Consider the following 22969-nt stretch of genomic DNA (forward strand, 5'->3'; position numbering starts at 1 on the left):
TCCCCAGCGCTTTAAACAATTCTGTACTCATTACACTCACTGAGGCACCTGTGTCGATGATTATATTCACTGCAACATCATTGATTTTTGCTTCTATTATGGCTTGCAAACTTTCGTTGCTATCTTTCTTACATTCATGCGGTTCGGTCAGTAGATCTTTGTCCATACTGATACCGTCGTTGTATCGCAGCATATGTATTCCAGGCATATTATTGTCATTCGTGTTGCTCTCACTCCACCCCTCGGCCAGCGATGGAGAGCATATCGTGGCCGATTCTAGTTTGTTAGATGGCTTGCTTGCGAGGTACTTGGACGGCTATCGTCCGCGACCTCTACTATGTGTACGTTTTGATTTGTAGGCCGCCACGACTGCGCAATAGGCGCGTTTGCAGTGGTGGTCTGTTGTTATCGTACCGGTCATTACCTTGCCGTTCTAGGCTTGGTCGCTGATTCTGATTCCAATTGCGATTACTGTCGCTGTAATTGCTATGCCACTGACCTCGCGCATTTTTCCAGCGGTTGGTCCCTGGCAGTCCGGAATCGTACCGGTCGTCAAATCGACGCTTTTTATTGTGATACGGCTGCCCATATCCGTTCTGACTTCTACCATTATTACCATTTTGCGCGTGCTCTTGCCGCTTGTTACCGCCCCCACCATTTCCATGGTTGTGGTTTTGTGCACTATTATTTCTGTCATGTTTACACCCTGATCCATTGTTCCGCGAGTGATCACACGCTGCTTTTGCGTCTTCCTGGATTAAGTCTATTGAATCTAGAACTGACAGGAAATGTTCCATGTCGTTCTCTGGTACGTGTATTAGTTTCTCTTTGATATGAATAGGTAAATGTGATTTTAGGAGTCTTTATTATGTCTCTTGGTGAGATAGGCTCATCCCAGTAGCGCGTCTTGTTTATATACTTCTCGAAATACCGTCTCAGATTCCCAAGACGGGGTGAGTACGGTTCGGGATTGTATACTTCTTTTCTTAGCCGCTCTTGTATACAAGGCGACCAGTATTTCGACAAAAACGCCCTTTCGAACTGTTCATACGTCTTGCAGCTGTCTGCTACTTCCGTAGCCCACAACGCTGCATCACCCTGCATGTATGACATTACGTATTGAATTATCTGTGCTTCGTTCCACACACTAGGCAAGATATTTTTAAAGCTTTTTATGAATACTACTGGGTGTAATGACTTCCGTTCAGTAGTAAACGTTTGAAACTGCCTATTTTTGAACAAACTTTCTTCAACCAATATTTTTGGACTATACTGGTTTGCTCCTGGGACATAGGCTGTGTGCTCCGAACCGTAGCTACAGCTCTTCGCATTATCGCCTAAAGATTCACCATTGTTGCGTCGCGCATAAGTTTGTGCGTTGCCAAAAACATCGGCTGTTGGCGACATAGTTTCATGTTCAAGATGTTTGCTGCTCTGTGCTAAACCCTTTTCCAATTCGGATATCCGTTTGGTGATATTCACTTGCCACTGCGGAATATCTTCACTGAGTATTTGTTTGATGGTTTGCACGTCGTTCTGTATTTGACTATTTACTGCGGTACTGAACGATTCGGAATCTCTATCTACCATGGCTGCTTGTACCTTAGAATCAATATTTTTGTCGATCTCGCTCTCCTTCGCTTCTAGCCATGAGTTGAATTCGGTTTCAATTTTAGTCGCTTGTTCGTTCCACTTCTTCTCTACAAGCTGTGTGGAATCTATTTCTAGCTTTTCTAATCGGTTGGCCAAGACACCTATCTCGTCTACAACGTTAGTGTTTGCTACTTGCATGTTGTTGACCTGTACAGTCAACTCCTGCACGGCCTTAGGTATTGACTCATAATTCTGTTTCATACAGGCAATCTCTTTTTTCATAATTCCTAACGATTGCACAAGTTGCTGATCCCGCTCAGCTTGCTGGCGATCCCGCTCGGCCTGCTGGGCAAGAAACTTTTCTTCTAGCTGGCGATCTCGCTCAGCTTGCTGTGCAAGGAAATTTTCCGTTAGCTGGCGATCCCTCTCAGCTTGCTGGGCAAGGAAATTTTCTGTTAATTGGCGATCTCGCTCAGCTTGCTGTGCGAGAAAGATCTCAATTTTTTCGTCCTTTTCAGCTTGTTGTTGCGCAAATTTTGACTGGTGATCCAGCACGCGCTCTAATATCGCCTGAAGTGAATACCCACCAGGCAGATTACCACTCTCTGGTTCCTGCTTTTCTGGGGTTGGTGCAATTTCTTTATCTACATCTCCTTGAGCACTGGTGGGCGGTGACACCACTTCCTGTGCCCCTGCCCCCACATTTTCGCATGGTATATCCTCAAAGAGAGTACTTGTACTGCTTAATGCACCCGTTTCAACATTTCCTGCACTAACTAATGGCTGTCCCTCAGTATCCATATTGCTCGGACGTTGACTACGCAATTTAACCATATTCATAAATTACCTACTCGAACACAGAATCTCACAGTTTTACCACATGCACATAAAATATGGTAATTTATCTACAATACGCTGCACACTAAAAATTACTATCTACACTCAGTTTTGCCCTGTCATAAATACTAACGTCAAACTACGCACACCACTAGCGATATGGGATCACTTCACTGGAGTTAAGCTTCTACAAACAGGACGACTACACTGTAGTCTTACCTTTAGTTTATCTGATTTTGGGGATCGGCTGCCCCCGGATTTTGTAGTCGTTACAGTTTCTCAGTACTATCAGGATCTTTTCCTCTGACTCGCTTGCAGTGGTGCGTTTTTTCATGAAAGAGTTTTTGTACTTTCATTAAATGATTTGTTCAATTTCTATTTTATGGTACTAATTTTGAAGGTATGCTTTTCTTAAAAACCAATACAGTTCTTCCTTCCTTCTCTGGTTCTTGTAATGCTACTTTTGAAGCATCACCATCTGCAACTCTGCTTAATCTTTCTCATTTGAGAACATGTATTTTTATTCTGAAAACAAAACTGACAGGATACCAATTCGACTCTACACAGAGTACGCGAAAGAACTTGCCCCCTTTCTAACAGCCATGTACCGCAAGTCTCTAGAGGAACAGAAGGTGCCAAATGATTGGAAAAGAGCACAGGTAGTCCCAGTCTTCAAGAAGGGTTGTCGAGCAGATGCCCAAAACTATAGACCTATATCTCTGACGTCGATCTGTTGTAGAATTTTAGAACATGTTTTTTGCTCATGTATCATGTCGTTTTTGGAAACCCAGAATCTACTCTGTAGGAATCAACATGGATTCCGGAAACAGCGATCGTGTGAGGCCCAACTCGCTTTTTTTGTTCATGAGACCCAGAAAATATTAGATACAGGCTCCCAGGTAGATGCTATTTTCCTTGACTTCCGGAAGGCGTTCGATAGAGTTCCGCACTGTCGCCTGATAAACAAAGTAAGAGCCTACGAAATATCAGACCAGCTGTGTGGCTGGATTGAAGAATTTTTAGCAAACAGAACACAGCATGTTGTTGTCAATGGCGAGACGTCTACAGACGTTAAAGTAACCTCTGGCGTGCCACAGGGGAGTGTTATGGGACCATTGCTTTTCACAATATATATAAATGACCTAGTAGATATTGTCGGAAGTTCCATGCGGCTTCTCGCGGATGATGCTGTAGTATACAGAGAAGTTGCAGCATTAGAAAATTGTAGCGAAATGCAGGAAGATCTACAGTGGATAGGCACTTGGTGCAGGGAGTGGCAACTGACCCTTAACATAGACAAATTTAATGTATTGTGAATACATAGAAAGAAGGACCCTTTACTATATGATTATATGATAGCGGAACAAACATTGTTAGCAGTTACTTCTGTAAAATATCTGGGAGTATGTGTACAGATCGATCTGAAGTGGAATGATCATATAAAAATAATTGTTGGTAAGGCGGGTACCAGGTTGAGATTCATTGGGAGAGTCCTTAGAAAATGCAGTCCATCAACAAAGGAGGTGGCTTACAAAACACTCGTTCGACCTATACTTGAGTATTGCTCATCAGTGTGGGATCTGTACCAGATCAGGTTGACGGAGGAGATAGAGAAGATCCAAAGAAGAGCGGTGCGTGTCGTCACAGGGTTATTTGGTAACTGTGATAGCGTTACAAAGATGTTTAGCAAACTCAAGTGGCAGACTCTGCAAGAGAGGTGCTCTGCATCGCGGTGTAGCTTGCTCGCCAGGTTTTGAGAGGGTGTGTTTCTGGAATTTCTGGAAGAGGTATCGAATATATTGTTTCCCCCTACTTATACCTCCCGAGGAGATCACGAATGTAAAATTAGGGAGATTAGAGCGCGCACGGAGGCTTTCAGACAGTCGTTCTTCCCGCGAACCATACGTGACTGGAACAGAAAAGGGAGGTAATGACAGGGCCCTCCGCCACACACCATTGGGTGGCTTGCGGAGTATAAATGTAGATGTAGATGTACATGTAGATGTAGATGACTGTAGAAAAGGAATAAAGCAGTGAATATGTCATGAGTCCAGTTACTTACTCCCCCCCCCCCCCAGATTACATATAGCTGTTAAAAATGATTGCAAAAGTCAAAATTATGTATGAAATAGCTACTCTTTCTCAACAATTTTGGGGGAGATGCAATAACAGCCTCAGTTTGAATATGTTTCATAGGTACATTTCTACCCCAGGATTATAAAAAAGATTATGGCTGTTTATTGTAAATGTTGGCATTTTATTCTTCATATAAATGCTCAATATAGTTATTAATAATCACATCATAAGCCCAACAACTGCAAAAGTGGATGCACAATCTTCAATAATTCAGCAATGGTATTTTCTGTAGAAACCCCTTGCTGTTAAGACATAAATACAACAGCAAGCTAGCCACTAATACCTCTCAGCATTGTCAGTCAAATCAATCTCAATGATGTCTGGGTTGACACACTTCGAGACTCTGGACTATTCCACAAAGTAGCCTGCATTTCACAGTTGCCTTTATATTTCCTTGACAACTTTATTAAATTGTAAATTTCATTTCACACAACTTGAAACTTACATTTCACATACCGTACACCACCAATTTGTGGTCTGTCAATCTGTGTGAAGTTGTTTATGAATGGATACTGTTGCATTCTTTTCCCATACTTTACTGGAAAATCCAGGAAGATCTCTTACTGGTCAAATGTGATCCTTTACTAATTTTACAACAGAACGATTTAATGTTATACATGCAAGTTCCCTACAAACTTAGCTAAATATTTTGCACTAGTGCTGTGACTCAGTGAGAGTGCTGAAGTTTCTGTGTTTTCTACTACACACTCCAATTCTTCTGCAGTATCCACCAACTTCAAAACATCCTCAAATGAATAATTTTGCGATCTGGAATGCTTATCGCTTACTTTAGACACCCTATTTCTGTAGACAATGACTTATGTTAAATTGAGATTGTACAACTGGCCCATAATAACAATTACTTACCAAATACTTCGTCAAAATTTTATGCAACCCAATAAAAATGTTCTTAAAACACATACCGCCTACCATCTACCAAGAAATCTGGAATGCCAACTAGTCGGCGTTAGGGACCAGGTTAACTACCAAACTGTTCATTGTTGCACAAACTTAGAACATTTCAGAGCCCAGACATTGTAACGTCTCTTAGCAAAAGACATATTATGTGATAAAGAGAAAGCATTATGTGTCATGTTTTGTTCTTGTATAGAATTATGTACTGTCTTTTTTTTATTTAGATAATATCTGTGTCGGCGAGTACTGAAACCGCCACAGACGATACTTATTAAATATCAAACAAAGATGAGAATATGTGACTACTATAAAAAGTACAGAACGAACATTAATTTCTCTGTCGTCTTTTTGGAGTTACGTGAGTAGGAAGAGCCTGTGACGTTATATTGTACACTTGCGTAGCATTCTTTTGTCAAGATTGTGAGAGGGACGCCATTAGACATAGCTTGGGAAAGGTGTGTAATAACTTGATTTGTTTAAATGTTTTGAATAGAGTTACTTAGTGAAACCTTGCATTATGATTTGTAATAAGCTTGCCTGGTATTTTATCCCATCCCTTTAAGAAATTTTCAGTTATTTAAATATTATTCGTGTTGCAGAGCTGCGCTACGAACGAACGAGCCGCTGCCGCGGCGCATTCAAACTGCATTAAATGAAATCAGTCATACCGCAAAGAAGCGGACAGGTAATAGTGAAGTAAAATTATTTCTTTCAGCTTTCGGAATTGCAGAGCAGAGCAGCAGATTTTATGATGTGTTTTACAGGTTGACGCGGGCTGCTGATAATATATTATTAACAGTGCAAAAAGATAATTACCTCCATAACATAAAAGAAATCTTGCTGTGCCTAGTTCTGGTCTGGCAAACCTTATAGTAAAAACATCTTTTTCTATGACAATAGTCTCATGTTCTCGTGTTAGTCGTGGTAATTATTGGTGTTTTACTGTTAACAAAAATCCACTGCAAAATTTTGATGTTGAACAATCACTGCGTGCTGTAACATCAGTATTGATAACGAATAATTTTCATTAACCTTTTCAATAACTATAAAGTAAGGAAGATATGTTGAACTTTATGGTGAGTTACAGTTACGAAAAAAATAATGTTCCTTTAATAGAAAGCCAGATCCAGAACAATAAGAACATAATCTATTTTGTTTTGTTGAAAATTAATGATGCAAAGAAAGTCACAGCACAGCATCACTAAAAGGTATTTCGGGCTCTTTTCGTAGCAACATATTTTATCTCTTATATTAGTTGTTACGTGAGTAATAATAAAACAAAGCAAATAGTAAAGAGCCAGCGAAACTGTCGCCCTAAAGCGTGGGGCCCGAAGTTGCAGTGGCCATGAAAATAATAACTGTTTTATGTGTTTCCTTTCATTGTCTATTGTTATATACATGTATGTATTTAGTGATAAATGTATGTGTCTCATGATTAATGCCATGTATTAAGAATAAAAGTATATTATTCCATGTTAATTTGTTTATTTTATTTTCACTTAATTACATCAGATAACTGAACTAATTAACAAAACTGCATGTTGTCCAGTGTCAAACATATCGTTTTAATAATCCTACTGGCTGTCCCATTGCCAATACCAATGAAGTCTCCAATGGACAGAAAAAAAATTAGCAAAGGAAAAATGTACGAGTGTCAGTAGTTGCTGCTTCATTGGTGGAACAGAGTCATTTCTAAAAGAAAGAGACAGAATGACATGAGACAATTTGTTTGAAAATTCAAGAGAAATTTGAAAACTATGAGCTCTTGCTTTACTGTTATGATTATGTAGATTCAGTAACTAAAAGCTCCGAGTTAACTGAATGACAAGTACCTCTGTTCTTATGACACACAAATAACAATAACTGTATGATGAATAGGGAAGTGGTTATGTGGATAACACTAATACCAAGAAAAACAAGTCACATTCCAGAGCTTTCTTAAACGACTGAGTTTCCAGTTAAACTTAGTTTGAGTAAGCACAAATAATTTATATGTTTATAGGAATAATTCTAGATGGCGTATAATTTGTTTGCTCTGAAGTATTCACTAAATGATAAAAAGTTGTTCTCCCAGTGGGAGATAAGAGTGAACAATATTTTCTGCTATTGATGTGGCTGAGTGAACTCTGGACATCAGTACACTATTAAATATTTTGTTACATTATTCACTCATAATAAGCCATCAGTTTCAGAAAAACAGTGCTTCACGAAAGTGCAATCTATTTCAGTTTAAGTTACCTTCAGCTAGCTACAATCGGAAATAAAGGACGCTGAAAATAACTTGAAATTCAAGGAGCGATAAAAACATAGCAGTCTCCATGCTACAACTATGTAGATATTAACTTTATTCCTGTTCTGCTCCTACAATGTACATATATAGCAATTATTTTATGATAAATCTGGATGGATTTATGTGGATAATACTGATAATTGAGAAACACAAACACAATAGTTATGTTCTGCAGCTGAGGAGGCATCACCTTCTTCGTCTTCTTCTTCTTTTTTTTTAAACTAGTTTTCCTGTTAATCTTACTGTATTAAACTTACCTTAAGCAAGCACAGATAGTTGACAGGCTTCAGTGAATAATGGTAGGTGGGAGACAATGTTGTTGCTCTGAAGCATTAATGGGCCTGTAATCCTAATATTTTCACTAAATGGCGAAAGTTGTTCTGACACTGCTGTGCTGATGAAAAAAGGGGAGGTAATCCCTAATAGAAAACGGAGTGGAACAAAGTTTTCTACTATTGAAGTAATGTTGCTGAAAGAAATTTGAATACAACTGTTTTATCAAAACGGTTTGTTCTGTGAAAAATTAATGTTTTTGTCCAAAAACTGAAACAGCTGTTAATATAAATATTGCCCATAACTGGTGTGGTTCTTAGATTTTGTTGTCTGTTAAGGCACTGTTAAATATAACGAAACGGTCCTCTCAACTACTGCAGGAATTGTAACATATGCCAGATAAATAAGACTGTTTTGGTACGAATCGTCCTTTTTATGTGCTCGATTTATACAAATAACACGACAGAATTCACGAAGTACTGAAATCAAATGCGTACTACTGCAAATAGACAATATTACTTCAGAAAACAGAGAAATAGTCTAACCTCCCTGTAATGTCCTCCAGTTTCTCTCTACAAGATTGAAAAGAAGAAGTACGGCTTCCTTCGATAAGTGAAATCTGGATATAAATTCGGAATCGGTATCGTCTCACATTTTTCACCTTCCACATTCTCATGAACAGTTCAAATTCTCATCATTGCTGTCTGCAACTACATGTCTCTATTCCTGGCGTCTTGAAAATTATTACGCGGTTAATCTCGCTAACCGGCCAAAAATCACCGGTTCAAGTTATCCCGAGTTTATTCTTCTATTAGGCGTTATTTCGGGTTGGTACAACTCGTTACTCGAGCTGTTCCGGAAACTGAGCTTAAGCGGTTGCTAACAGGAGACTGTACAACCGGTGCTATGCTATAGGCTTTAACTTGCCGAAACCACAGTCTACCAATGAATCTCTGCTTCATAAATTTCTTGAAGTGAAGTTACCTCTCTACTTTATAAATCACCAATACGGAGGAACTAGTCTGTGGTTAGAACATTTTACTGGTAACAGGGATGCAAAGGAGAGCGACGGGTAAAAAATTGTTGAGTACCTCGCTTTTACCAACAAATCGATAATGTCAGTTGTCTGTGAAAGACACTTTGGCGTTGTTACCGCTACATAGCGTAGATCTTTGTGTGCAATTTCAACTTCCTTGGTGCGTTTAAAATTTAAATATTGTAAGAGCGCCAAACGTCGAACCTACAAGTACAATTTGAAAGTGGTGTTGTGAGTGATTAAAAGTAGGTGTTTTCTGTCATGGAAACTGGAGCATTACTAGTATATCAGTGCAAAGTTTGCAAATACATAGTAAGTGACAGTAGTTACCTTGTTCCTGGAAATGAGGATCTCATCCTCGTGTCACGTAAGTGAACTTTCGTTGTTTCTCGAATAACAGAAGAGTGTAATGACATGTGTAGAGGCTGTATATAAATCTCCTGTATGTTCATTTATTTAATTGGTACTGCAAAAATATGTTTCTGGCGATTTCATCTTAAATCATAAATGTCAAGAGTGAATGTGTCATATCATCACTTCAAAGTTTTCTGAAAAACATGTGTTGAAGTCCCACAAGACACTTCCCAAGAACTACAATATTTTGATTTTATTGTGATTTTTTAAAGTGATACAGAACTCTCAGAATGAGAGTATTTGTAAAAATGTTTCGAAGGGAAACATCAAGGAACATTATATTAAAAGAACCACAAGTGATAGAGGTCTGAATTTTTTAAAAATGAAAACCTTGTTTACAATACTGCCAGATATGATTAACGCATTTTTTCATCCTTAATTTGAAAAAGTAGACTACAGAAATTTGTAACTTTTAGCAAACTTGAAAATTACGTTTTAAAAATATGGACAGTCACAGGATCAAATCAACGCAGTGGTTTTACTCACCATTTCAGATTTTGATAAAACTTGTCGTAAACCTAATAACCAATAGATTAAGAAAAATACCATTTTTTTTAAAATCCGTTGACCTATTTTGAAAATATGGGGAATGTAAACTTTTCAAAAATCGCCAAAACACCCCAAACTGCCATAATTTCAAATTGCGGGTCGACAGAAGCGTCCGATCCCACGCGCCGGCTTTGACCCGTGACGTAAGGGTGTTGTCGTGTGACGTCATGACGGCGCGGAGTTTGGTTTGAGTGTGGCCGTCTCCAGTTCTGTTTTATCTTATTTTATTTACTTTTCTGATCTGTTCGTTCTATCTCGTGAGATTTTTTTTTAAATTTAAAAACACTTAGGGTGAAGGCTCTAGTTTTGGCCACTACCCCACTTATGGCCACCTTGATGTCAAAGGTTAATTTTTAAGCTTCTCTGGAATACCAGCCAGTTCTACTATAGATTATTATAAACTTTGTGAAAGGCTCTCTTCATTTGTCTACATAATAATTCTTTTGTCTGTTTTTGTTTGGAGACAACATTTTGTGAAATGATCAGTGTTGCAGAAGCTGGGTTTTGCAGAAGTTTTCTTTAAGCAACACATGATCTGTTTTTTTGTATTTTACATGTTTAAATAAAACATCAGAAGAAACTTAATCTGTTCAGAGGTAAGATAAGACATTATATTTTCATTTCTTTTAAGTTTTATATCGCTCAGCCTAAAAACATGTTATCAAAAGTATGTGGCCATTAACAGATCCATATTTAGCCCTGGTTCCGTGTTATGGCCATGCATGTGGCCATAAGTGGAGACATATATGTATCCTGTTTTGGCCACTTCTAAAAACTGATACAAAAACATCAATATTAGTGTTCTGTCCTACATTACACTAGGCTAATTTTATTTAAATAGGCTTATTAAAATATTTTTGGTATTTTTATATCAATATATACCTCATTGTTAGTATTGTCTTGGCATATCATACTAATTTACCTATGCTTGTAAGATACAAAATATGCAATAGGCACTATTCAAATATGCAACATTCTTTAACTAAATCTTTGTGCATTATTTATAGGAAAAATGAGTCAACCAAAGAATAAGAAGTTTCAGTATTCTCCCAGCAAAGTTAAAGATGCTCTAAAGGCTATTGATGAGGGAATGAAGGTTGCTACTGCAAGCAAGTTGTACAAAGTTCCAAGGACAACATTAAGAAACAAAATTTCTGGTGTATCTCCAAAAGAATCTACAGGGCACTGTGGTCCACATTCTGTCTTAGGAGAACAAATTGAAAAAAAATTGGTGGACTGGGTTTTGGACTGTTCTAGCATGGGATTCCCAGTTACTAAAGAAAATCTCTGTGCATCTGTGCACAAACTTATTGAGAATGCAGATATGGAAAGTTGTAAGGCTACATTTACTAACAATCGACCTGGAAAAAAGTGGTATTATGGATTTCTTAAGAGGCACAAGGTTCTGTCACAAAAACATGCAGAATATGTCAATAGGTCTAGAGGTTCTGTTACAGAAGAGAAAATAAGAAACTGGTTTCACGAAGTATCCATCACTTTAAATGATATGGATGTGTTAAATGACCCAAATAGAATTTTTAATATGGATGAAACTTCTTTTTTTCTGGCTCCTAAAAGGGAATTAATCATAGGTCCTCGTGGCCATCATGTTTATGAAGAGTCGTGTAACTCTGACAAAGATAACGTTACTACATTGTTTGCAGTGAATGCTGCTGGAAAATTTGCTCCTCCCTTAACACTGTTCAAATATGCAAGGATTCCAGCATCATTGGTGAAAGCAGCTCCTCCAAACTGGGGCATTTGAAAAACAGAAAATGGGTGGATGACAGGTGAAAATTTTTTTGAGTATATAACAAATGTATTTGATCCGTTCTTGAAAGAAGCTGAAATTCCCCGGCCTGTAGTAATATTTTTAGATGGGCACTGCTCTCATTTGACACTTCATTTGAGCCGATATTGTAGGGAAAATCAGATCATTCTAGTTGCTCTCCATCCCAATTCTACACACATCTTGCAACCATTAGATGTAGCTGTCTTTGGACCTATGAAAAAAATGTGGAAGAAGATTGTTCAGAAATGGCGTTTTGAAAATAATGGCACTGAAATTTCAAAATCTGATGTACCTTCTGTTCTGTCACAAATTATTACAGAACCTAAAATGGTGGCAAATATTCGTGCTGGTTTCAGGGCCACTGGTCTGTTTCCATTTAATGTGAACAATGTAGATTACAGCAAGATAGTTGTTCGTAGTATACCAGCCTCAACCACAGTTCAGACAAATGAGGAACTTCAGAGACATTTCTCATACATAGAAAAGCAAATTGATCCTGTCCTTCTAGATGAGTTCAGAGCAACCAAGAGAAGCAATCATGAGTGGGAAGGAAATCAAGAAGCATTATTACTTTTAAAGTTCTGGAGAAAAATAGCTGATGAGGTTGAAATGCATGGTGCTAGTCGTAACACTGATGACATTCTGACAGATAGCATAGCGCCTCCCTCTGAAGATAATCAAACAGAGAATGTTTCACAAAACGCAGACAGACTTAATCAAAATGTTGATAATATTGACATATTTTCAACACGCAATTCAGATATTCCTTCAACACCCACCAACAGTCTTATTCCTGCAGATATATCAACAACCCTCAACAGTATTTCACATAATTCAGTTACTCCAATATCCAACCATAGTCCATCTTCAGTGTGTATCCAAGTGACACCACCAAAATCATTAGCAACAGTTTTTGAAAGTGTCATCACTTGGCCAGAACCTAAACAACGAGGCACAAAGAGAAAGAAAGAACATACACCCACTGTTGTGACTAGTGACAAGTGGGTGGAATATCATGAACTGAAGGAAAAAGAGAAGCAGGAGAAGGAGCAGGAAAAAAGGAAGAGAAAAGCTATGAAGGAATTAAAGTCCAAAGAGCAGCACTTGGCATTCTCACACGTAAAAAAGGGGAAAACAAGAAACAGACAAGAGTTAAGTGATAGGCCAACAAGTTCTTCCGAGGAACGAGAATGGACGGACAATGGAAGCAGTTTCGATGACTATGTAGAAGGAGATGAAGATGAAATACCAGAAAATGTGAAACTATCTTCGAGTGAGAATTTGAAAGTAGGGGACTTTATTTTGGTAAAATTTAGTTTAACAGGAAATAGAAGAACAAGACCTGCAATTTTTAAGTATGTATCTGTAATTTTGAAAGTGCTTTTTGACTCTGAATATGAAATTCAGTGCCTAAAAAGTTCTAATGTTCAGAAAACTTGTTTCGAATACATTGCAAATGATGTTTCGACTATAACGGGTGAAGATATTATAGGGAAACTGCCAGATCCAGTCTTGATGCAAGAAGGACGTTCATTAAAAACAAAGTTCCCTGGTTCCATTGATACTCGTGAGAAATAAACTTGTGTGGAAATTGATTTAAGTAATTACTGGGACAATTCTTTGCCTAATGAATTTTTTTTTCTGTTCATTCAGTTTCTGTACCTTTTACCTATTTGATGTATGTTTGTTGTCTGTTGTCTTATATACTTGTATAAAGCAGAAATTACTTTCTGGCACATGGATTGACAATTATTTTAGCCATAGTTTTATTATAATATGAAGTGGCCATAAGTGGGGAAACAACTGGCCATAGGTGGGGTTAACATGGCCAAAACTGGGGAAATGCGCCATTTATTTTTCAATATTTTTTTCTGCTTTTGTTAAGTAACTTAGAATATTTGTTTTTACATGGTTGTAATGTGTAGACTTTGAAGCAATAGATACAATTTTTTTAAGTAATTCGTATACTTTCTTCCTATACTAAAAATGTGGTGTATCTCGAATTGCCCTTAATGTGGCCATAACTGGGGCCTCGACCCTATTACTTATTTTAATTATCTGTTTCCTCCAATTTCTGTTTTAGTTTATTATATTTATCTTTCTGATCTGTTCGTTCTATCCCGTGAGATTTTTTTTTTAAAGAGACAAAAAACACTAATCAGCTACTGAAGCATCTTTATCTTCTATGGGTTGCAGGGGTTACGACCCCTGGGGAGGTGGGCGGGTACTCATGCATGGCTGTCTTCACTTACACGTTGTAGCTACACAAGGCGTCTAAATTTGTTTATATTTAGTTTGCCCCCACCCAAAACACCCCATTTCCCGCGCTTGTCCCGTTAGTGTCATTAGGCTTCTTGTGGAAAGTGTGTGTGTTTGTTATTGTTTCAGCCATATTTGTGACGTCATGGGTCAAAGCAGACGGGCGGGATCGGACGCTTCCGTATTTCCCAAATTGCTTAGTAACTGCCCTAATTAAGCCAAAATAGTGGTAGAGATGTTATTTTTCATGTTGTTTTCTATGATATACAACACACTATGGGTTCGAGATGAATTTTTTCTTTCGTTTTTCACGACTGGACATCATCACAAAGGTTCAAAAAATTATACGTAATGCTTCATATTATTGTTAACTAATTCCCTAAGTGAGAAAGAGTGACTGTCGTGGGTTCACATCCTTATAAAATTTCAAAAATTCACATTTTCCTAACAATGAAATTTTTTTAGGCTTAAAATTTACAGATCTAAGCAGATATATACATAATTTATTATTAATATATCTATGCATACATTCAAATTTAATGTTAACACACAGATTCCAAATGTCAGTAGCAAAACCTGATTTAAACAGTCTGTGTTTAAAGATAGAACTTCTTGTTAAATGCTTCTTTTGTTTTTACAGTTTGATCCAACAACCACTTCTTGTCCCAGACAACAGAAACATATCCATGAATATCTTTCAAAGTCAATCTTTCTGGAGATTTTGTAACTGTTTCAACAATAGAGCCCTTGGTCTAGGGATTACGGAAGTGTCCGATTCCACCCGTCTGCTTTGTCCCATGACATCATCAATATGGCGGAAATGGCTATTCTAAGTATCTCCAATATGGCGCCTATGATGTCACTACATACACACGGCAACAAACAATAACATCTTATTCCAAAAATAGAATCAAACTAACGGGGCAGCCACAGGAAACTGGGGGTTTTAGGAAGGGGACAATCTAAATATAACAGTAAAAAAGACACCATCATCCCAAAAAACACAAAACGTTAAACAAAAACTTTACAAAATCTACAGGAATCGGACACTTCCCTTGACCTACATAGGTGAACCGCAGCTGACGATACCAAACCACCAATGCCTACAGTAAAAGCTATGAAAATTGGAATCAGAAATTTTCCTTGACCACAGCTGATGATACTAAAACAACAATACCTACATATAAAACAATGAAAATTGGAATTTGTCATTTCCCTTGACCTATATAGGTCAACCGTAACTGTTGATACGAAAAAAACCACCACCTACAACTATGAAAAACAAAACCAAAACCACGACACCTCAAAAATTCAAAGTCAAACATCCCTATGTAAATTAACATACATTCAATGTACAATAAATACAAAAAACATTACAACTTGAGAAAAATAGACAAAAAAAATTTACTTACCACCAACAAATGTTGGTGCTGCAAAAGATTGGCCATCCCAGAAAAAAACACACACACACACACACACACACACACACACACACACACACACACACACACACACACACGGTGCCATCAAACACAAGAAGACGACATCTTCCAACTCATAAACTCCACGCCGTAATGACACACCACCCTTACGTAGTGGGTCAAAGCATACGGGTGGAATCGGACGCTTCCGTTAACACCATGGTCTTTGAAAAAGCCTTTATCAATATTTTTGACTCACTTGATGCAGTCAGTATAGAAGCATGTCATTTCTGTGTTCCTTTTATGGAAACAGATTGACTAAAGTGCTCATCCAGAAATTTTCTAGTTTCAATGTACTCTTCTTGTGCTTAAAATTCAAAATGTATAAATGTAATGCTTTTAACTGCCCGATCAAAATGTGGTTGTCATATGGCCTCTGTGGAGTTGCTTTTCCGTCTGACATCGTCGCAGGGTCCTTTTCCATGATCAGAGTCAAATAAATGCCATTATGTTGTGGAAGCATAAGTTTACAAAAAAATTTTTATTCATATACTAAGCTGCACTGCCATCTGAAAAGTAGTATCTGTCTATCAGTCTGAAATTTCATTTTTAAAAACTGAATTAGCTTTTTTGAAAATTATGGTATTACACTCTAGACATTGGAAATACGGAAGCGTCCAATCCCGCCCGTCTGCTTTGACCCATGACGTCACAAATATGGCGGAAACGACCATAAACAACGATTCCAATATGGCACATATAAAGTCGTTACGTACACATTATGAGGACGAAAATACATCGAAAAACAAACAAACACACGTTCCACAAAAATCCTAATGTCACTAATGGGACAAGCGCGGGAAATAGGGGGGTTTTGTGTGGGGACAAACTATATATAAACAAATTTAGACACTCACCCCCATACAAAACCACGCAAAACGACGAAAAAAACCAACATCACAAAACTCCCCAAATACCACTAAACACAATGTCATCTGGAATTGGACACTTCCCATGACCTATATAGCTCAAAAACATCTTCCGATACCAATACCAACATTCACTGCCACACATTGGGGTCGACCACTTCCCTTGACCTGTTATCCTTCCGACATCTCCACATACAGCTGTCCCTGGTTTGAGACGCCGGAACTTTAAGTAAGCCTCATTTCTTCGCGACATACTGAACACTTCACTCCAAAAATCTGAATAGTTGAAGAAATTTTATTAGAGACAACGCACTGTCCCCCGTCATAGCAGACAACCGAAAACTGTTGACCCTGCCAGTCATATCCATACCTACCAAAGACATAAGAAAAGCAATTTACCAAAATTCACACACGACGCCACACTCACAAACTAAACCAAAAACATCACCTAACACACCACCAGAGAGCACCATCGATTGCATCAAAAGACACCTGCAAACACGCCACTCTCACAAACTGAATACGCGCCGTCGTGACGTCACACACAACCACCACCTTACGTCACGGGTCAAAGCCGACGGGTGGGATCGGATGCTTCGGTCGACCCTAGACATTTAGAAATTGACATAACTCATGTGCTCCGTTTTGTTCTCTCTTTTGTAATACACTACGGAGAGAGGGGGGGGGGGGGGGGGGAGCGCTGTGGCATGATCACTTGTCGAATGACAACCTGGGGCCTCATCGTGGACCACAAAAGTGTGTAATTCTCAGAGAAGTCACATATAACAACACATTCATCCTCATCAAAGTTTTCCTTGATCTCATTTAGAAAAGAGCTTTGCTAGAAAGTCATGAAGTATTAGTGTGGTTAGTTTCTCAGAAAATAATTCAGTGAGCTCTGAGGTCTTCTGCATGATTTCTAAATTGCTTCTGTCTACTGAAACCTAAGGTCGAGAAGTATTTTCAACCAAATTACCATTTAATGCACTTTATTGTGTTCCTTTTGTTGGGTAACTTCCTGGGCAAGAACTGCAGTTTCCTATAATGCGGTGGAATGATGTTGGGTTGCACAGCACTTTTACCAAACAGTGTTTGTGACAGGCCAATTCTCCAATGGTTAAGATACCGAGTTTAGTGTTTTCTATCATTAGTTTGACATTTTGATGTGTAGTGCAAACACATACTGAGTGTGTCCCACTATGACTATTTAAAATGTAGTGTTTTGGGTGCATTTCTGCAAATTTACAAAACCCAGTCTTCATTATAGGAAATTTAGCTTTGAAACTGTTGAATGCTTCTTTTAAATTGCCCAAAACAGTCTTTTAGATATTACTGTTCTATCTCCATCTTCCCCCTTCACAGCTACAGTCTTTCTTCCCTGGTACTATTTTACTTATTTCGTCACTTTCATAAAAATAATTGCACAACCTCTTGTAACGGATTCCTTCCCGGTTTTTGCTCAGGACTTTCTAATATACCTCTTTCCTTCAAAAGCCTTTTTGCCTGGTGTACCCTGGTTGGGAGCATTGAGTTCATGCATTATCTTCCTAATACTAAAAGATTCAGGCAAACATGTTAGTAGCATTACTTTCTTTTTCCTACTACTTGAAGAAAAACTACCTTTCAGGTTACATATTGCAGACTGTTCCAATGACTCACATTCGTTTTCTGAGGAATCTTGTGCGTTAGCAAATAATTGTTTTGTAAGGGATAACTCAGTAGTGGTTTTCAGTGGAATACTGTTTCATCTGAAGTTTTCTACTATGTACAGGGGACACTCCTAATTGCTGAAGAAACATGTATTTAGTGTCTCCAGAATAGCTGAAGGTGGAGGACCAAAGCTTGTTTCCTCATCATCTGAAAATTTTTCTACACTCATTATTTTATGAGCCAGTCTGCTTCGTACAATTAGCACACATTTTTGATACCTTTGGGATATAGGGAAACTTGTTACCCATCCATTCAGTCACATGTCTTAGTCTTTCTGTTTTTCGGTGAATGATTTTGTTATTAAGTCAGCATGAAGACTTAAAGGTTTGAAGCAACTGAATCTTAACAGCCCCAGATTCACAGTTACAGATTGCTTGACCTTAAACTGGCATAGCAAAACCTGGGCAGCTACAATAATAGCAGTTAGCTATTTATGATTGTTGGAATCAATAGTGGGAATTTCTATTCCAGTTTGGTAATCTTACTAATTACAGTTACAGATTACAATTGTATTAAAAAACTTAGTTTTAGTACTTCTGATAAAATAATCACTCATCAGTCACTAGTGACATTTTAAACATATTACAAATAAATTTATGAAAAATTTTGCTGGTAAATTATGTATATGTCCAGTTAAATATATAAGTTTTACAAAAATGCCCTTTTTTGTGAAATGAGAAGTGTCGAAATTTTGTAAAGGTGTAAGTCCATCAGAGGCCCACTTTCATATTTATTGAATTAGTTAACAATAATTTGAAGCATTATATACAGGTTTTTGAAAATTTTTGAAGATTTTGTTTTTAAGAAATATTTAAATTTCCATTTATATGGGATATAGCCTACTTTGTACATTAGTACAAAATTTTAAATACATGTTATGCAACGGTAACATTGATTCAATGTTGTTGTTGTGGTCTTCAGTCCTGAGACTGGTTTGATGCAGCTCTCCGTGCTACCCTATCCTGTGCAAGCTTCTTCATCTCCCAGTACTTACTGCAACCCACATCCTTCTGAATCTGCTTAGTGTATTCATCTCTTGGTCTACCTCCATGATTTTTACCCTCCACACTGCCCTCCAATGCTAAATTTGTGATCCCTCGATGCCTCAGAACATGTCCTACTAACCGGTCCCTTCTTTTTGTCAAGTTGTGCCACATACTCCTCTTCTTCCCAATTCTATTCAATACTTCATCATTAGTTATGTGATCTACCCATCTAATCTTCAGCATTCTTCTGTAGCACCACATTTCGAAAGCTTCTATTCTCTTCTTGTCCAAACTATTTATCGTCCATGTTTCACTTCCATACATGGCTACACTCCATACAAATACTTTCAGAAACGACTTCCTGACACTTAAATCTATACTCGATTTTAATAAATTTCTCTTCTTCAGAAATGCTTTCCTTGCCATTGCCAGTCTACATTTTATATCTTCTCTACTTTGACAATCATCAGTTATTTTGCTCCCCAAATAGCAAAACTCCTTTACTACTTTAAGTGTCTCGTTTCCTAATCTAATTCCCTCAGCACCACCCGACTTAATTCGACTACATTCCATTATCCTCGTTTTACTTTTGTTGATGTTCATCTTATATCATCCTTTCAAGACACTATCAATTCCATTCAACTGCTCTTCCAAGTCCTTTGCTGTCTCTGATAGAATTACAGTGTCATTGGCGAACCTCAAAGTTTTTATTTCTTCTCCATGGATTTTAATGCCTATTCCGAATTCTTCTTTTCTTTCCTTTACTGCTTGCTCAGTATACAGATTGAATAACATCAGGGAGAGGCTACAACCCTGTCTCACTCCCTTCCCGACCACTGCTTCCCTTTCATGCCCCCTCGACTCTTATAACTGCCATTTGGTTTCTGTACAAATTGTAAATACCCTTTCGCTCCCTGTATTTTACCCCTGCCACCTTTAGAATTTGAAAGAGAGTATTCCAGTCACCATTGTCAAAAGCTTTCTGTAAGTCTACAAATGCTAGAAATGTAGGTTTGCCTTTCCTTAATCTTTCTTCTAAGAGAAGTCGTAAGGTCAGTATTGCCTCACGTGTTCCAATATTTCTACGGAATCCAAACTGATCTTCCCCGAGGTCGGCTTCTACCAGTTTTTCCATTCGTCTGTAAAGAATTCGCGTTAGTATTTTGCAGCTGTGACTTATTAAACTGATAGTAATTTAAGCACATGATACTGTACAGTAAATCATTGAAATAAAATATATATTAATATATCATAGTACCACCTAATATATACTATAACAGGTAAAAAAGCAGTTTCAGGTACATAATACAATAAAGAAAATAATTTAAATTTATGTCAATAGACATTCATGTACCGAAGGAAATGATTTAAATTTATGTTAACAGATACTGATTTACAGTATGATAGTCACTTTGAATTTTTGTGTTCCCTTTATTTCCTTGATGTGGCGGGGAAGTTTATTGTACAGTTTTTTGCCAGTATCCAGTAGTCCATTTTGTGAGTTGTTTTGATGTTCACTGTGGAAGTTTGATTTTTGCGTGGTGTCGTGCATGGACTGCTTGATTTGTACATACTAAGTGGTTTTTAGTTTCTGAGATTTTCTTAATGTATGTAATTATCTCAAGAATGGACATGCATGGTTGTGGTAGTATCTGGAGTGCGTTAGAAAGGGGTTTGCAAGAATTTCTGGATGGGGTATTGTCAGTTGCCCAAGTGATCCTCTTCTGTGCTATGAAACAGCTTTTGCTTGTTGGCAAATTTCTCCAAAAAATTATCCCATATCACAACAGTAATTCTGCTTGGGCATAGCACACATTTTTTAGTGTTTATTTTGTTGTACACCTAACAAGTATATTTATGCCATAGCATATTGTGCTAAGCGTCTTGCTGGAGGGTGGGGATCTGCTATGTTCTGCTGCATGTTGTGCCACTGGGCGTCAGCTTTGCCCTTGGTCACAGTTTGGTGATGGCTGTTCGTTCTGGTGGACAGCTGATTGGTGGTCATACCGGTATCAAAAGCTGTGCAATGGTTGCAGTTGACCTGGTATGTGATAGGGCTGCTTTCACAGGAGGCCCAGCCCTTGATGCGGTAGGAAAAATCTGTTGCAGGACTGGAATAGGTAGTGCTGAGTGGGTGGCTTTGGCAGGTTTTGTGCCCGGGTCTTCCACAGGGGTATGATCCTGGTGGCAAGGGGTTGGGATTGGGAGTGGCATACGGCTGATTTAGGATACTGTGGAGCTTGGATGGACGACAGAACACCACTTTAGGAGGGGTGGGAAGTATCTTGGGCAGGATGTCCCTCATTTCAGGGCACAATGATAGGTAATCAAAGCCCTGGCGAAGGATGTGGTTCAGTTGTTCCAGTCCAGGGTGGTACTGGGTGGCGAAGAGAACACTCCTCTGTGGCTGAATTTTGGAGGTGGTGGGTGGATTGGGGTTGTGAGGGGAAATGGCACGGGAAATCTGTTTGCGGACTAGGTGTGTGGGGTAGTTCCTGTCTGTGAAGACCTATGTGACACCCTCAGCACACTGAGTACTCGCCACCAAACTGTGGGAAAAGAAAAGTAGACCACCCTCTGCACAGCCTGCACCTGAACATAACTCACTGTATTTCAATGGCTGCTTCACTACCTGAGCCATCTGGATCTTTCCCTCCACCACCAGCTTTCCTGAACTGTGCAGATGGGAGTTATCATTACAGTACATTCTCCACTCCCGTAACTATCCCGGGCTGAACCTACTGCACCACACCCTACACCCAACAGTTTCCATCCCCTGTGTGCTGTCATCTTCTCCCTATTCTCATCTCCCACCACATTTATTTGCAGCCCTCTGCCAATGCATCCGCCTGTTTTTCCCCACTTTTTTCCCCCACCTCCCTGCCCCACAACCTCCTGGCACTGTGCCTGTTGGCAGTCTAGTCCCTGCACGCTCAGACAGCATTCGTCTCTGTCCCCACCTGTACACTTCTATTGCTTCCCATTCCCCACTCTTTCCAGATTGCAGCTTGCATCCCATACGATGTTGCATTTTGACCAGAGATACTGGAGTTGGCTGGCGTGTGTGCGTGTGCGTGTGCGTGTGCGTGTGTGTGTGTGTGTGTGTGTGTGTGTGTGCGCGCGCGTGCGCGTGTGGGCATGTGTATATATATATATCTCTATCTCTATCTCTCTCTCTCTCTCTCTCTCTCTCTCTCTCTCTCTCTCTCTCTCTCTCTCTCCCCTGACGGAGGCTGTGGTCGAAAGCTGTGTGTCAGCATCTTTTAATCGTGCCCGTCTGCAACTTGACGTATCTTCTTTACAATAAGTAGCAATCTGTTTTTTCCTACATTGTTAATCTAAAAGAAAAGAAATTTAGTATGGTGTGACCTAAGGTTCTATCTTGGGCCCGGTGTTGTTCTTAATATTTATCATTGACCTAGAATCATCTGGTGATCCCCAAAAAGGTGATCTTTTGCTGGGTATCTGACCACATCGAGATGCAGGGAAACCACGTGGCCAAGAAGCATGTTAGGATGGTGTTGTCCGTCAATGTCCCATCCTGTTGCATGCTGTCGCCTCATTTTTTGGCACGCACATCATATATCAGTGGGAGACTCAATGGTTGAAGGTGACAAGAAACAAACTCTGGTCACTCGAATTGACCACACAGGCATGGCAGACTTCATGTCAGCCTCACTGCTGGAAGGACGTTCTGCTTACCAGACTGTGCATCGGACTTAGCCCTTTAATGCATGGTGTCCTCCTCCAGTGGGAGGATCCACCACTCTGTGAGGTTTGTCGTGTGCCACTTTTGGTTCAGCATATTTTGGCAAGACATGTTGTATAT

At 38.9% G+C, this 22969-nt stretch overlaps 1 protein-coding gene across 3 annotated transcripts in view; it reads left to right on the forward strand.

Moving 5' to 3' along the window:
* The first annotated feature begins 9297 nt into the window (after positions 1-9297).
* The window catches only part of LOC126091858 (uncharacterized), a 60063-nt gene continuing 46391 nt past the window's right edge, over positions 9298-22969 (forward strand). For all 3 annotated transcript variants that reach the window (XM_049907134.1, XM_049907132.1, XM_049907133.1), the window contains exon 1: positions 9298-9447. Coding sequence is in view for 1 of the 3 variants with exons in the window: in XM_049907133.1 (XP_049763090.1) it covers positions 9342-9447 (106 nt within the window). In the remaining 2 variants the exon portion in view is untranslated. The remainder of the gene's footprint in view (positions 9448-22969) is intronic.

This window comes from Schistocerca cancellata, chromosome 7 (assembly GCF_023864275.1).
Source record: "Schistocerca cancellata isolate TAMUIC-IGC-003103 chromosome 7, iqSchCanc2.1, whole genome shotgun sequence".
Taxonomy (NCBI): domain Eukaryota; kingdom Metazoa; phylum Arthropoda; class Insecta; order Orthoptera; family Acrididae; genus Schistocerca; species Schistocerca cancellata.